This window comes from Eptesicus fuscus, chromosome 22 (genome assembly GCF_027574615.1).
Source record: "Eptesicus fuscus isolate TK198812 chromosome 22, DD_ASM_mEF_20220401, whole genome shotgun sequence".
Classification (NCBI taxonomy): Eukaryota; Metazoa; Chordata; class Mammalia; order Chiroptera; family Vespertilionidae; genus Eptesicus; species Eptesicus fuscus.
In genome coordinates this window covers 14834883-14850960 of record NC_072494.1, presented here as the reverse complement: position 1 = coordinate 14850960, position 16078 = coordinate 14834883, and the positions used below count along the sequence as shown (strand labels likewise).

Here is a 16078-nt window from a genome sequence, read left to right as displayed (position 1 = left end):
TACCCTGACGGGGAATAGAACCATGACCTGGTTCATAGGTCAGTGCTCAACCACTGAGCCACGCCAGCTGGGCCAGCGTCAGAATTTGAACCCAGCATTGGACATGGGAGTCCAGGCTGGATTTCGGCTTCCATGGCAGCACAGGTGCCTCCCATCTATCTGTTCAGGGCCCTGCTGCAGCATCAGGGGACGAGTTCTGATTGGCCAGATGAGTTGCTGCTCTTCCTCAACCCTGTGGCCTGGCAGTGAGTAGAAGTGAGGAGGCAACTGCAGGCTGAACCCAGAGGTCTGATGTTTCTGATTGAAGGACCCCAGCTTTGAAGGACCCCAGCTTTCTTCAGGAGTAGCTGGCCTCAGCGCTAAGCCTACCTAGGAGAGAGGATTTAAATCCTGACACCATGTAGGTCTTGGGTTGGCTCCTCCTTCTTTATGGCCCTTTAAGCCTAGAAGAAATTAGACGAGCGGTACCTGGCCAGCCTCTGATCCCATGCTTCTAGGTCTCAGGGAAGCTCTGAGGTCTCATTTCTGCCCCCTCACTAGGCATGAATTCACCCTCACCATACTTCACTCATTCTACAGATGCTTGAGTGCTATGTTCTAAGAGATTTCCTCTCTCTGGCTTGGGTTGCTGCTAGCCCTCTAACCATCATAGTCTCTCCCCTCTTCTCTTCCACTCCCAGCGAAGTCAGAAGGGTCATGTCCCTCCTCAGTTACCCTCACCTCTACTACTATTTTTCACGCCCTACATTCCTGGTCTTTCCTCTTCCTCTTTCCAAAGCTTTTGTCATTTTCAGAAAAGAGAACTGAGAGCTCTGGCTTAGGCGCGAAGGGACTACAATGTGCCCTAAACCTGGAAGTAGGGGCAGCCACCTGGGTGTCGCTGCTTAGGCCTTCAGGGCCCTCCCAAGGCCTGCCTTGCATATCTGACTAGGATCGCCTTGGACTTGAGGGGCCGCCGGGTTAGTGTCCTGCAGCATCGTTTGAGTGGTGAGAAGCTGCTTGGGTGCAAGGGGCCCTCCCAGCCGCCAGGGGTCGCACTGCAGGCCGCTGGGCGCTGGATGGGCGCTGGGCGGGCGCTGGGCAGGCGCCGCCAGGGTCACGGCCACAGGCCCGGGAGGGCGTGGGGGGGAGCAGCTGCGCCCTCCGTCCCCGTGGGGGTGTGGGGGAGCGGCGAAAGCGGGACACTCGGAGGAGCACCCCGCCTCCAGCCAGCGGGAGCCCGGAGGAGCGCACGCCCAAGTGAGCTGCAGGGCAGCACAGTCCCCTGCGTGGCGCAGCGCTTTGGGAACGTAGGGACCGCCGGGATCTCCCTCCACCGCGCCCAGCGCCCCGGCGCGCTCGGCTGCCTCTCCTTCCTTCCCTGGCCTCCCGGGAGGGAGTGGCGCCCAAGTCGGGTGCGCCATGTCCGGGGCCGGGTAGCCCACCGTCCACCGCCCGCCCGCCGGCCCGCCAGCCCACTCTCCCAGCCGCCCGCAGCGGGCCGGCCGGCCAGGGAGTCGCAGGGCAGGCAGGTAGGGGCCGGACCGGGCGGGGTGGCGGGCGGGGAAGGAAGGGAGGGGGTGCCGGGCGGGAGGAGGTCCCCCAGCTGTTCTCTGGCGTGGCACATCTGGTTCCGGTTCCTCTCTCCTGGGGAAGTGAAAGTGGAGGGGAGTTCGCTAGCTGCGCCCGGCGCCCTGCACCCCCTGGCTCCTGCGGGTCCTAAGCCAGAGCACCCCTCCCTCTGGCTCAGGTCACGCGGCGCTGCTGCTGTCACGTCCCCCGCGACTGGCGCACCTGTCCCTGTCCCCGGTGCTCCTGCCCCTTCCTCAGCAGTCTCCTGCTCCACCCGCCGCTGCCCCAGCCCCAACTTCCCATCGCCTGGTTTGCGGGCGTTGGGACCCGAATGGTGCCCGTGCCCCTTGCCTTCCCCAGGCAGCAAGGGCTGCCTTGTGCAGGGTGTTTCCCTGGCCGGGTGAGGGGGGCTCTAGGGAGCAGGTCCTGCGGATCGGGGCCACCCACTCGGCCCACCTAAGGGCTCCTGCCCGCCGCCTGGGGCATAGGGCGCCCTTTCGCCTGCAGCGGCTGAGGGATGCGGTTGTGCCCCAGAGCTAAATTAGGAGGCTGACGCTGACTCCTGGCTTCACCTTCCAGACATGGAGGCTAAATTTAGCTGGAGGTGTGTGTGTGTCCAGAAGCCATATTGAGGAGAAGGCCAACCTGGCTTCATGAGAGTCCCTTGCTCCTCAGAGTTCTCTGAGGTTAAGTAGGACTGTACCCCCTGGAGCCATGCTGAGCCTCCTCTTCTTTGCTGGGGGGTCCTTTAGTCCGAGGTTACACTTGGCATGATGCTGTGTTGGCGCCTTCAATAGTACGCCCGCCTCCCCCAACACACACCCATAGGCTGACTTCCGCTGAGCTGGGCTGAGCTACAGCTTCCCCTCCACTGTTCCAGGAAGTCACTTCCCTTCCCCTCTGAAGCACCCCCATTCCCCTGTCCTCTGCTGCAAGCCACCCTTCAAGCTCTTCCCTAGCTTCTGCGCCTTGGGGCTCCCCAGGGCCCTTAGGCTCCTACTCTCGGGGGTTGGCCATGGAGGCAGGTGAGACCCAGTTACTGAAGACCTGTGGTGGGCCGGCCTATTTTGGGGCTTCCTGGAGGAGGGCATGGGGGTGGCTGGGACTGTTTCCCACAGCCGCCTTTGTCCTCACTGGGGATAACCCGAGGATCCTGGAGGTGGGCGGGCACTGTTTTTTTGTTTGTTTGTTTGTTTTGTTTTGTTTTTTTGTCAGTTTAGTGGAATTAGGTGAGGAGAAAGGACACTTGAGTCTGGTGAAAGGACACTAAAGCTTGGGTTTTGTGGGTTTTCTCGACACTTGGGTGCTCCCAAGATCTAGAGGTGGGTTCTTTAACCCTTTGCACTCGCTTGCTTTTTTCTCGATTCCTTTATTCTAATGCCTAACCGTGTCGAGTCACACTCGACATCCGAGTGCAAAAGGTTAAGAACATTAACTGGCTCATGTAGTTCTTAGGATGTCATAACTAGAGTCAAGAAGTTAAAAAACCCTTAAACTGTAAGGTTGGCATGATGTCATGGCCAAAATTAATGATGTCATTGCAGGCCACTACAGAAAAGACTGACCTATCATAAGTCTGTATGGGTAGGGGGTGAGGAGGGGAGGGGTCTTTAAAAGGGACAGAGGAACAAAGTGATGTCAGAGCCCAAGTTAGCTGTGTGTGGTGGAGTGGAGTTTGGGTCCTTTAGGGACAGGGCTAGTACCATAAGAGAGGGTCCTGGTCTCTTTAAGAAGCTGTGGTGGGGCTCTGAAGGCCTGGTGATGTCATAGGCGGGAGAGTTCAGGATTGGCTGACCACTGATCCTGCCTTCCTTGAAGGGACTCTGAAGAGGAGGGAAGCAGAGGCGGGGAGGCACCCTGGTTGCCATGGCAACACCAGCCTTCCTTGACCATTGCAGATGCAGTGAGTGAGGGGGGGGCCATGGCGGAGGAGCGGCCCCCCCGGCTGGTGGATTACTTCGTGATAGCTGGGCTTCCGGGGAGCGGAGCACCCCTTCCTGAGGAAACGTGGGTTCCTGAGCCCAGTGGGCCCCTGCGCCCTCCCCGGCCAGCTGAGCCCATCACAGACGTGGCAGTCATCGCTCGGGCGCTGGGCGAGGAGGTGCCCCAGGGCTACACATGCATCCAGGCCTCTGTGGGCGGCCACCCCTTGGAACTCAGCGCTGGGCTCCTGAGTGGAACTCAACCTGTCATCTGCTACCGCAGGGGCCGCGACAAGCCGCCCCTCGTGGAGCTAGGGTGTGTGCCCCACCCATGTTGGCACCAGGGGAGACTGGGAGGGACTGTGGGGCGAGGCAGGGAGAGGTCGGGGTATGGGATGAGGGATAGGCAGCGGGAACGGGAAGACAGTGGGCTGGCTCGGGGCCGGAGAGAAGGGACTGAGTTTTTATTCACTTAACCCTCACACCGGTTTGGGTCCTTGTACTCATGTTGCTACTTGCCATCTGTGTGATCTTGGGCAAGGTTTGAGCCCCTCTGGCCTGTTCCCTCATGTATGAAGTCGGGGAAATTATACCTCCGCATAAGGTGGCGGAGAAGATTAAATGAGATCACCCATGGAAGGGACTTAGCACAGAGTCCGTAAATGGTAACTTTTCTCTTAGCATTTATCAATGACTAGGGGAGCCATGGAAAGCCTGAGGGGTTGTTGCTGGTGGAGAAGAAGAGACAAGGGCAGAAGAGGGGCATGGGGTTCTTGGGGGCAGAGGTCAGCAGTAAGGGAGCCCTGGGGTCGGGGTTTATGAGGCTGATAGGTAGGACGGCGTAGGCAGGTCTGGCAGGACGGGGGTCTTTCTCCTCGGCCCCGAGCTCGACATCTCTCTCCGTTCTCTGTGCCAAGGGTGTTGTATGAGGGGAAGGAACGTCCCAAGCCTGGCTTCCAAGTACTAGACACGACACCCTACAGCCACTCTGCCAGCCTGGCCCCTCCAGGCCCTGGGCACCCCCGCACCTACCTCACTTACCGGCGGGCAGCAGAGGGGGCAGGGCTGCATGCCTTGGGCATCACTGACCTCTGCCTGGTGCTGCCCAGCAAGGGTGAGGGCACTCCTCATACTTACTGCCGACTGCCCCGCAACCTCAACCCTGGCATGGTGAGTGGGGCTCGGGCCCGGGGCGGAAACCCGCACCGCCTCGGCAGGAGGGTGCGGACACTGGGCGCAAAGGGCACGCGCAGCCTACGGCCTCTGATGGCAGGCGCGGCCCCAGGGTGGACTCTGGTCTTGGGGGACCGGGATTAGTGGGAATTCTAAAGACGAGAGACCGTGTAGGGGTGGCGGAGAGCGTGGGCCCCGGAGACCTTTGTTCCTGTGTATCTGCTTGTCTCTCGCTGTTTCTCGGGCAGTGGGGCCCAGCAGTGTACCTGTGCTACAAGGTGGGCCTGGCCAAGGCCAACACGCTTGTGTACGAGGCAGGTGAGTTGCCCCTTTGTCCCGCTCACCCCTGGGCCCTCCATGTCCCTCTGCCCTGGTGCCTCTTGGCTGTCACTTCCACTGTCCCTGGAACACTCCCCTTCGCCATTTGGCCCTTCCCTGGGACACCCTCCCACCCCCGCTCCAGTTCCTTCCCCTGGAGCCTGATGTACCCTCCTCCTTTTGGGTGCCCCCCACTCCGTCCTGGGTGCAGAGCTGCTGGGCCGCTACCCAGAGGAGGACAACGAGACGTTTCCGCTGCCCGAGTCCGTGCCCGTCTTCTGCCTGCCCATGGGGGCCACTGTCGAGTGCTGGCCTGCCCAGACCAAGTACCCGGTGCCGGTCTTCTCCACCTTTGTGCTCACGGGGGCGGCTGGTAACAAGGTGGGTGTGTGGGGTGCGGGAGGGGGTCTGGGCTGTGCAGGGCCCCCCTGACCGCCCCTCCGCCCCCGCCAGGTGTACGGTGCGGCCCTGCAGTTCTACGAGGCCTTCCCGAGGGCCAGGCTGTCGGAGCGGCAGTCGCGGGCCCTGGGCCTGCTGAGCGCCGTGGAAAGGGGCCGGCCGCTCGGGGGCCGGGCGGTGCGCAGCCGGCGCGCCATCGCCGTGCTGTCCCGCTGGCCTGCCTTCCCTGCCTTCCGCGCCTTCCTCACCTTCCTTTACCGCTACTCCGTCTCCGGCCCCCACCGCCTGCCCTTGGAAGCGTGAGCATGGCTCCCCTGGCACTGGGAAGGAGTCTGAGGGGATCAGGAGGCCAGGAGGGATGGGAGAGATTAGGATGGAGCAGAATGGGGTGGGGGGTGGGGGAGGTGGGCAGAGGAGTGGGGATCGGGGCTGTCGTGTGCGGTTGGTGTGGTTGTATACATTGCAAAAGTGCCGCTGGCTAAGGGAGAGCGGGGCCTGGAATCCAGTCTACACTTGCTAGCTAAGGGGCTCGCATGCTCAGAGGGGATCTCTTTTCTTATTTGTATGGATTCTACCTATAGGGCGTCCCCAAAATGTCCACACACACTTGGAATAATTATAAAGGCAGTGTTCATGAAAATACATTTAATTGCAAAACTTGAGCTATCCGCTGTTAAAGGGTGTATACATTTTGGGGGGACGCCCTGTATATTGGCTGCTCTGATGGCTGACGCCGGCTCAAGGCGAGGTCAGGGAGGAAGAAAGTTCTGGGGGCCCGGTGGCTGAGGAGAGGGAATGTGATGGTAGGAAGGAGATAGACTGGGGACTCCGTCTCTGACCGGCATCCCTCCTTTCCCCAGGCACATCTCCCACTTCATTCACAACGTCCCCTTCCCTTCCCCGCAGAGACCCCGCATCCTGGTGCAGGTGAGGGCTGAGGCCGGGCTGGGGCTGGGCGGGGGAGGGCAGTTGGCAGGAGCCAGCCTCCCTTATCCTGACCCATGGCTCTTCCGCCTCCCAGATGTCTCCCTATGACAACCTGCTCCTCTGCCAGCCTGTGTCCTCACCCCTGCCCCTCAGGTATGTGCCCAAGTTGGGGGAGAGGGTTGATGACCAAGGACATGGTAGGTGCCAGGCAGGTGGGCACAGCTGTTGAGGTCTGTGCAGGCTGGGCCCGGGCGGTGTCTGTGCCCAGTGACTAGGAAAGGGTCTCCAGGGTCTCCTGGTGACTTGCCCCCCACGTTGGTGTTACCCACAGTGGTGCCAGCTTCCTGCAGCTGCTGCAGAACCTGGGCCCTGAGCTGGCCATCACGTTGCTGCTGGCTGTGCTCACAGAGCACAAACTACTAGTCCACTCGCTGCGGCCGGACCTGCTCACCAGCGTCTGTGAGGCCCTCGTCTCTGTGAGTGACCCCCCTCCCCGGACTCTTCCCTGGTGGGGCGGGGGTTCCTCAGTCTTCTCCTTTGGCACAGTCTACAGGGACATTCAGCTCCCATCAGGGGCTCTCCTTCAGAGCCCACCTTCAACAGTTTCAACAGGCACCACCCAAAAGCCAGTGACCCTCCCGCCCCCCAGCTGCCCCACCCCCACCCACCTGCTCACTGCTCCTCCCTCCCTGGTGCTTCAGATGATCTTCCCGCTGCACTGGCAGTGCCCCTACATTCCCCTGTGCCCGCTGGCGCTGGCTGATGTGCTGAGCGCCCCCGTGCCCTTCATCGTGGGTATCCACTCCAGCTACTTTGATCTGCACGACCCACCTTCTGATGTCATCTGTGTGGATCTGGACACCAACACGCTCTTCCAGTAAGATGGCTGGTCTCGTTCAAGGGGCTGCGGGGAGGAGATGCGGGCCGGTGTATGGAGTGCCACCTCTATGTACAAGGAGCCTCAGGCAAAGTGGGGGAGCCTGGCAAGGAGCCCCATGGCCCTTTCTTCCTTCTGCTTCTCTCATAGGACGGAGGAAAAGAAGCCCCTCACCCCTCGGGCCCTGCCCCGCAGACCCCACAAGGTGCTGCTGGCTACACTGACAACCCTGTATCAGCAGCTGGATCAGAGTGAGAAGCCTGGGTGGGAGGCTGGACACTGTCATTGGCCTTAAACCCCCAGTTTGGGCAGGCCTGTGGAGAGAGCCAGGCCTTACTTGAGGAGGTTAGAGGAGTTAGGGTTTCATTTGGTGGAAGTGAGGAAAATTTTAAGCAAGAGGGAGGAATCTATCTTATTAGTGTTCCTGGATGTATTGAGAAGGACGAGCTGATCCTTGGGGAGGCTTGAAACGTGCCTCAGGGTAACTCTTCAGTCAATACTGGTGCAAAGTCATTTGACAGCTGGAGGTAGCCAGGCCGTGGTGGAGACCTGGGTGCAGAGCGGGGTCGGGACTAGCCCTCCAGGGGGCTGGCTCTCAGTCTCAGGCCACCCTGGTCCCCAGCATACACGGGGCCCGAGGAGGAGGCGTCCCTGGAGTTCCTGCTGACAGACTACGAGGCTGTGTGTGGCCGCCGGGACCGGCTGGAGCGCGAGGTCCAGGGCGCCTTCCTCCGCTTCATGGCCTGTCTGCTCAAGGGCTACCGGGACTTCCTGCGTCCACTCACCAAGGCGCCCTCCGAGGGGGCTCGCGATGTTGACAACCTCTTCTTCCTGCAGGGTAAAGCGGGCCTGTCTGCTTGGGGAGGGTGGCAGGGGGCAGGCATTTTTACGGGCTCCAGCTTCGAGCCGTACACTCCTTTGGGCTTGGAGGGAGTTAAGGGCACAAAGAGGAACCCGCTGGCCTGCCCTCTGGGGCCTTGGGTTTGGGGTGGGCACAGGGAGGCCTGTGGTGAGCCGCCCCCCGTGGGCAGATCTCTCTTCAGGGACACTGCTCTGGAGACGCCCCAGGGAGAGGGAGGGAGCACCGACAGACAAAAGGGACTCCATGGGGCCACGGTGCTGGGGAGCTGAACCAGTCCGCTTGGAGTGTGGGGTTGTGTCTGAGGGGCCAGAGAGATGGTAGCTTGGATGGGCAGGGAGCCAGGAGAGGGGCTCACCAGGGGTGTGGCTGCGGTAGGAAGCCTGGTCATCTCCTCCCCTGCCCCGTTCTCCTGCCCTCAGGTTTCCTCAAGTCCCGGGAGCGCTCCAGCCACAAGCTGTACTCGCAGCTGCTGCACACGCAGATGTTCTCGCAGTTCATCGAGGAATGCTCCTTTGGCTCAGCTCGGCACGCTGCCCTAGAATTCTTTGACTCTTGCGTTGATAAGGTTTTGAGCATGGTCCCTTCTCTTCGTGCCCTTTGCCCTCTGCTGTCCTCCTGGCTGTCTCTGTTACCCCAGGACCACGATAAACACAGCTCTGTGTCTTGTCTGTGACAGTGATGGCGCCCCTGGTTATTCAGTGCAGAGCCTGTGTCACCACACGTGGCTGGCTTACATACACCCCATCTTTCCATTCCCGACGCCGCTCCCCCGCTGCATCCCAGGACCCTGGTGACGTCTCAGCGCACTTGCTCCTTCCCCCCGGGGTGTGCTTTCCTGGGAGACGCCACCTGCCACCTTCTGGACACGCTGGCCCCGCTCCGCACCAACTTGACGCTCACTCCCTTACCATCCTGTCCCAGGTGCACCCAGAGCAGGAGAAGCCTGAGCCGATGCCCTTGGTGGAGCTGGAGGAGCTGTCGGGAAGTGAGCTCACCGTCTTCATCACGCCCCCCGAGGAGCCCCCGGTGCCAGAGGGCAGTGAACCCACTCCCCAGTACTGGTGAGAGCCCCTGGGGCCCTCACCGGTTCCGAGGCCACGCAGGCTAGCTGAGTGCCGCCTGCCCCTGATGCTGCCCCTCTGCCCCTCCAGCTACGATGGATTTCCAGAGCTGCGGGCTGAGCTGTTTGAATCTCCCCAAGAGCAAACTGGGGCTCTGCCTGTGCCCGGCCCGGCCCGTAGTGCCCCGAGCAGCCCTGCTCCTCGCCGTACCAAGCAGGTAACCGGCAGGTGCCCCTCAGAGGCAAGGGCTCAGCCAAGGGCTGTTGCTTCAGCGTCTGCATCTGTAAAATGCACATAATAGTACCGATCCCATAAGGCTGTTAGGAGGCTTACGTATGCCTGGCACAGAAAACATGTTACCATTGTCGTCATCATGTGTCTTCATCTTCTGAGCACTCTGGGGACCCAGGGCTGTGTCGCCTCTTCCAGGGCCTCTCTGCCCGTGCTCAGGGCCTTGGCCTCTCTGCCCAGGGCTCTGGGGCTGAAGCCTGTGGGTGCAGCAACCCCCCTGCCTCCTCCAAACACAGCCCCTTCCTCAGGGAAGGGGCTGCTTCTCCCACAGCATTTGAAGACCTGCCCTGCCCTGACATCACCCCCTACCCCATCTAGGAGATGAAGGTCGCACAGCGGATGGCGCAGAAGGCTGCGGCGGTGCCCGAGCTGTGGGCCCGGTGCCTGCTGGGGCACTGCTATGGGCTCTGGTTCCTATGTCTGCCTGCCTATGTGCGGTCAGCACCCTCCCGGGTGCAGGCACTGCACACGGCCTACCACGTGCTGCGCCAGATGGAGAACCACAAGGTGGTGCTGCCCGATGAGGTGGGTTCCCGTGCCCAGGCCCAGGTGTGCTTGTGCAGGCCTGGGTACTATGAGAGGGAGATTCACCGGAAACCTGGGAAGGCAGGCGGGGGGCATTGGCACACGCCCTGGAGTTGCCAGGTGCTTCGTAAGATTCACGGAATGAAGGAGCCTGGCCAGGAACAGCAGCGGGGACTGGAGGGGGCGGGTCAGCTGGAACAGGGGCTGCCAGGGGCCAGGGAAGTCTGTGAGAACTGGAGAGGCTGGAAGAGGTGCTTGCTGAGGCTTTAGGGTTTGGGTTGGGAGTGAGTCCCCTCATCCCGTCCCTCCCCTGGCCCAGGTGTGTTACCGGGTGCTGATGCAGCTGTGCTCACACTACGGGCAGCCCGTGCTGTCCGTGAGGGTCATGCTGGAGATGCGGCAGGCGGGCATCGTGCCCAACACCATCACTTACGGCTACTACAACAAGGTACCAGATGTGGGCTACGGTGGGACGGTGGCATGTGCCAGGTGTGTGTATGGGGAGGGGGCTGCTCCCTGGCACCTGCTCCCCTCCCCTCTCCTTGGAGATTGCGCCCATACCATCCAGCTAGGCCCTGTAAGCGTGGCTATCCATGCGCTCCTGGAGTGTCTTAGTACCTAGGCTGGGTTTTCGCATGCTTGGCCGCTTTGATATTCACAACAGCCCTGACAAAGGTAGGCAGGTACTGCAACCTCCCCATTAAAGCTGGGGGTTCGCCGGTGTGCCAGGATACTTTTTTTTATTTTTATTTTATTGATTTTTTACGGAGAGGAAGAGTGAGGAATAGAGAGTTAGAAACATCGATGGGAGAGAAACATCGATCAGCTGCCTCTTGCATACCCCCTACTGGGGATGTGCCCACAACCAAGGCACATGCCCCTGACCGGAATCGAACCTGGGACCCTTGAGTCCGCAGGCCGACGCTCTATCCACTGAGCTAAACCGGTTTCGGCCCAGGATACTTTTACATCGTTTTCCCTTCACCACAGCCCCAAGAGGTGGAAGGATTATTATCGCCATCTTACAGACGAGGCACTGAGGTGGCAGAGTTAGTAACTTGTCCAAGGTCCCACAGTGAGTAAGGTAGGGAGGTGGGATATGAACACAAGCCTGTTGATGTCTCCTGAATTCAGGCCCTTGACCGTGACACTGAACTGCCTCCTGTCTTTTAGATGAGGAAACTCATGACCAAAAAGTGAAGTGATTTCTTCAAAGCCATAGCGTTTAGGAGTAACAGAGTCTGGAAATAAATTGTCTCCCTGCTTCTGGCTTCCTCCGCTAACCCCCCCCTGTCAGTAGTGGCCGCTGCCAACTGCCTCTCCTGGCTGAGCCACTGGCGGAACAGCCCCGGTCGGCACGCCGGGAGGGGAAGGTGGTCCCTGGGCTCCGCGACAGGCAGTAGGTGTCGGGCTGGGCTCCGAGGGTGAAAGTAGGCCACCTTGATGGGCACTGTGCTTGGCAGGCTGTGCTGGAGAGTAAGTGGCCATCTGGTACACCTGGTGGGCGCCTGCGCTGGGCCAAGCTTCGGAACATTGTCCTGGGCGCTGCGCAGTTCCGCCAGCCCTTGAAGGAACGGTGGCGGCAGCAGCAGCAGCAGCAGCAGCAGCAGCAGCAGGCGGCGGCGGCACGAGAGGCAGGCCGCTCCCAGACGGGTAGGTGTAGGGGCTGGAGACACGGGGCTTGGGGCCCCGGCATGGAGAGCTGGGACTGGCCTGTTGTTTGGCACTGGGTGTTCTGGGGGTGGATAAACGACACGTGGCTGGTAACAAAGGAGATAAAGTTCTGCAGAGAACCTTACCAACCCAGGTCCCTGCAAGGAGTTCTGTTTTGGAATAGAGGGCTGGGTGTTGACCTGGCTGCCTTTCAGCCCGCCCTGTCTCTTACAGAGCCCTGCCTGGAGCGCCCCTCCCCTTCCCGCCCCCTTCAGCGCCAGACTACTTGGGCTGGGCCAAGCCTGCGGGACCCGGCCTCACCCAAGGGGCGCCTGTTGAAGAGTGGCAGCCTGGGCAGCGCCCGAGAGGCACAACCCACTGTGGAGGCTGGCGTGGCCCACAGTGAGTGCCCTTGACTGACTAACACCCCAGTCAGCTTTTCTAACCACTTGCCAGGGAGAGAGGAAGACTAGGGCCGGGATGGAGGGGTGGCCCTCCGTGGTGGGGACTGCAGACTCAGGGAACCTCGCCCAGAATGCCGTCATGATAGGGGCTGTGGTGCCAGAGTTTGAGCAGCCAGAAACTGTGTTTACTCAGTCTCTGGGGGAGGGGCTGGGCTTCGTCTTCCCTGACTCTTCTCTGCCCTGCAGTGATGGAGGCCTTGGGGGTGCTGGAGTCCCGGGCATCACCTGTGCCCTGGCACGATGGAAGCCTCTCAGACCTGAGCCTGACTGGGGAGGAGCTGGCAGCTGGAGGCAGCCCAGGGGACTCAGGCTCAGCCCTGAGCACCCAGTCCACGGAATTCGTGGAAGGGCTAAGTGAACGTGTGCCCAAGGCTAGTGGGCATCGGGATGGGGGCAGCACCCCCCGGCGAGGGCTGGGTGCCCGCCTCCAACAGCTGCTCACTCCTTCCCGCCGCCGCTCCTCCGTCTCTCGCCTCCCCCCACCTGAGCTGCCCCATGACCTGCCTCCCCCAGCCCACCGCAGCCCCATGGATGGCCTTCTGCACCCCCGGGAGCGCCCTGGATCCACTGCCTCCGAGGTAGCCAGCAAGGGGAAGGTCCAGACACTTAAGCACCCAGAGGCTGGAGGGGAGGGGCTGCTGCTATTGGGACGGAGCCCGAGAGGGCCCCAAGGGGTGGTGGAAGTCAGCGTCCTGGGTGAAGAGGAGCGTGGGCCGGCTGACCGTGCTTTCTCATGTGTGGTAGAGCTCAGCCTCTCTGGGCAGTGAGTGGGACCTCTCAGAATCTTCTGTCAGCAGCCTGAGCCTTCGCCATTCCTCAGAGCGCCTCACTGAAACCCCCGGGACCTCCCAGCCACCTTCCCTGGAAGTGAGGATAACCTCCCACACGGATGTGCTGGAACACACACACACACACACACACACACACACACACACACACACTCACTCTGTCAAGGCAGGGGCTGGGAGGAGGAGGCTGGAGGCTGGAGGCTTGGCTGGGCTTCGGAGGTGGGAGGGGCTGGGGAAGGAGCCTGAGGCCAAGCAGGGGTCTTCTTGCCTGCAGATCCTGCTGTCTAGCTGCTCCCTGTGCCGGGCCTGTGACTCGCTGGTGTACGATGAGGAGATTATGGCCGGCTGGGCACCTGATGACTCCAACCTCAACACAACCTGCCCCTTCTGCGCTTGCCCCTTTGTGCCCCTGCTCAGCGTCCAGACTGTTGATTCCCGACCCAGGTGCCCAGAGCAGGGCAGGTGCTTTGGGTGGGAGAGGGAGGTGGAGGCCCAAGTGCTGAGCCCTCCTGCTGTCCCCCTGCAGTGCTCCCGGCCCCAAGCCTGCCCCTGCTGGTGCCAGTGGCAGCAGAGATGCTCCTGTCCCAGGGGGCCCAGGCCCTGTGCTCAGTGACCGCAGGCTCTGCCTTGCCCTGGATGAGCCCCAGCTCTGCAACGGGCACATGGGGGTAAGGGCTGGGCCAAAGGGGCATGAGGAATGGGTGTGTGTTGCCCTGTGGGGGGGCCCCCAGGGATTCTGTCCAGAGATGGGCATTGAGGCCGAGGGGCATCCCAGAAGCTGTTGGACATGTGGGAGCAGGGCTCTGAGGATGGGGCATGGCACATGCCCACCCCTGCTCTCCCCGTTTGTGCCCAACAGGGTGCCTCCCAGCGAGTCGAGGGTGGGGCCTGGGCATACCTGAGCCCCCTGGTGCTGCGCAAGGAGCTGGAGTCGCTGGTGGAGAACGAGGGCAGTGAAGTGCTGGCGTTGCCTGAGCTGCCTGCTGCCCACCCCATCATCTTCTGGAACCTCCTGTGGTATTTCCAGAGGCTGCGCCTGCCCAGTATTTTGCCATGCCTGGTGCTTGCCTCCTGCAGTGGTCCCCCACCCCCCCAGGTCAGTGCCCTCAGGGGGCTCCCTGTTCCCGAGGGTCTGCCTCAGCTCTCGGCTCTCTGTCTGTGTCAGTCCTCTGTGTCCTTGGTACTGCAGAAAGAGCACATGCTTTGGAGTCGGGCGTACTTGGTCTTACTTCTCACCCTTTCCCTTCACTACTGAGCCTGGGTTTTCTCACCTATAAAATGGCATGAGTGTTCCGCCCCCCCCCCCCCCCCCGCCCAGGGCTATTGTTAGACACCTTGTGTAATGCCCAGACGGATTCATTCATGTTTGTCTGCTCATTTTTCCAATATTTACTGAGCACAGGCACAGGGTTTAGGCTCTAGGAACACAGCAGATTACAGAACAAAGTCCTTGCTCTCAGAGAGCCTGTGTTCTCCTGGGGGTGAGGGCTCCTTTCCCTCTTCTCTTTGGCTACGTCCTGTAACGTCCCTGTGTGTCTTGGAGCGTTGTCTGTCCACGTCCTGTCCTCCGTGAGCCTCACTGTCTCCTTTTTCTTGGCCTCCTGCAGGCCCCATCTCCTTGGCTAGTGCCTGATCCAGCATCTGTGCAGGTGCGGCTGCTGTGGGATGTTCTGACGCCCGACCCCAATAGCTGCCCGCCTCTCTATGTGCTCTGGAGAGTCCACAGTGAGTCTGGTATTTGGCCTAGGGTGGGAAGGGGTGGGTCCCACACCCAGAGGACTCGGTAATCCTGGTTCCCTTCCTTTCTTTCACCCAGGCCAGATCCCCCAGCGGGTGGCGTGGCCAGGCCCAGTACCTGCATCCCTGAGCCTGGATTTGCTGGAGTCGGTGCTGCGTTATGTTGGTCTCGATGAGGTGCACAAGGCTGTAGGGCTCCTGCTAGAAACGTTAGGGCCCCCTCCCACAGGCCTGCACCTACAGAGGTATGGGGGCTCCCATCTGGGAGTTTGCTGGCCTGTACCAGACTCGGTATCCCCTTTCTCTCACTCATGCCCTTCTGCCTCCACTTCAGGGGCATCTACCGTGAGATCTTATTCCTGACAATGGCTGCTTTGGGCAAGGACCACATGAAAATAGGTGAGGGTGCAGGCCGGGGGGGCTGAAGCGTTGAGGGGTCTGGGGGCCTGGTGTGGGAGGTTGGACTCCTTATATATTGACCTGCCTTCCACCTCTTCCCTAGTGAACTTCGACAAGAGGTACAAGTCTGCCTTTAACAAGCTGGCCAGCAGCATGGGCAAGGAAGAGCTGAGGCAGCGGCGGGCACAGATGCCCACCCCAAAGGCCATTGATTGCCGGAAATGTTTTGGAGCACTTCTGGAATGCTAGGGACCCTCAAGCCTCCCCCTCCAGCCTGGAGTGGGGAGGTGAAGGAGAAAGGATTCTAGAGATCATCTGTTTCCCTGTTCCTTTCGCAGAGGAGTTGGGACACGGGCCAGGAGGCATGCCCAGCCATAGGCCCCAAGTGGGGACAGCGGGAAGAGGGACCCAGTATTACCAAAACTCACAGCTCCCTGTCTCCACCCTGCCCAGTGTGCTCATGCTGACATTGGAGGAGGCCTGGGGACATTTGGCACAGCTCTGTTTCTCCCCATCCTATACCAGGAACGCCCCCTCCAGGCATCCACAGGTCTGCACTACCCTGGTCATTTTATAAGTTTTTGTTTTAAAAAACAACTGGAAAGATACAGAGCCACCGAGCCTTTGCCTTGAATGGGAGGGGGGACTATCATTCCCCATCAAGGAGGGTCCCTCTTCGCTAGAATTGCTGAAGGAGTCCAAGGCTCTCCATGCCTTTCTACCTTAGAATTTGTATTTTATTTTAAGTTATTTATTCTGGAGCCACAGCCCCCCTGCGTCTGAAGTTGTTATGGGTGGTGAAAAAGAGAAGGGGGGTGGGGGTCCCATGGTCCAGTGCTTTGTAGCGCCTTAAATTTCAAGAGGTGGGAACTGGAGGAGTCCCAAGGTCTCCTTAGGAAGGATTGGTGCCCCCTCTAAGTCCTAATCCTCCTTGTCCACTCCACCTGGGGAATGCATCACCCACCCAGGGCCCTGACTGTGCAATAAGGATTGTTCCTTGCGAAGTTTTGTTGGATGTAAATATAGTAAAGGCTGCTTCTGTTTTTTTTTTTTTTTTTCCTTCTGCCTCCTGTTTTCCGGGTCTGGGATAATGGTGGGGGAGACCTCTCCTTTTCCCCTGGCTGTACATCC

At 60.5% G+C, this 16078-nt stretch overlaps 1 protein-coding gene across 1 annotated transcript; it reads left to right on the top strand.

Annotated features, from left to right (window-relative positions):
* Window positions 1-1245: 1245 nt before the first annotated feature.
* Window positions 1246-15992, top strand: DENND4B (DENN domain containing 4B). Its single transcript, XM_028131545.2, has 28 exons — window positions 1246-1511; window positions 3450-3789; window positions 4391-4643; window positions 4895-4964; window positions 5176-5345; window positions 5418-5662; window positions 6224-6290; window positions 6385-6443; window positions 6622-6766; window positions 6992-7167; window positions 7318-7418; window positions 7790-8005; window positions 8449-8594; window positions 8951-9090; window positions 9181-9307; window positions 9700-9906; window positions 10226-10354; window positions 11370-11559; window positions 11794-11961; window positions 12210-12601; window positions 12768-12890; window positions 13086-13255; window positions 13338-13479; window positions 13671-13907; window positions 14419-14536; window positions 14628-14793; window positions 14883-14947; window positions 15051-15992. The coding sequence occupies exons 2-28, from the start codon at window positions 3473-3475 to the stop codon at window positions 15194-15196; spliced, it is 4485 nt and encodes a 1494-aa protein (XP_027987346.2). The 5' UTR covers window positions 1246-1511; window positions 3450-3472; the 3' UTR covers window positions 15197-15992.
* The last annotated feature ends 86 nt before the right edge of the window (window positions 15993-16078 follow it).

Bases quoted from the DNA above. Each gene is read 5' to 3' on its own strand.
- DENND4B (XM_028131545.2), top strand. From the start codon at position 3,473: ATGGCGGAGGAGCGGCCCCCCCGGCTGGTGGATTACTTCGTGATAGCT. The intron at 4,965-5,175 runs GTGAGTTGCCCC...TCCTGGGTGCAG, and splicing joins CACGCTTGTGTACGAGGCAG to AGCTGCTGGGCCGCTACCCA. The intron at 12,891-13,085 runs GTGAGGATAACC...TCTTGCCTGCAG, and splicing joins CCCAGCCACCTTCCCTGGAA to ATCCTGCTGTCTAGCTGCTC.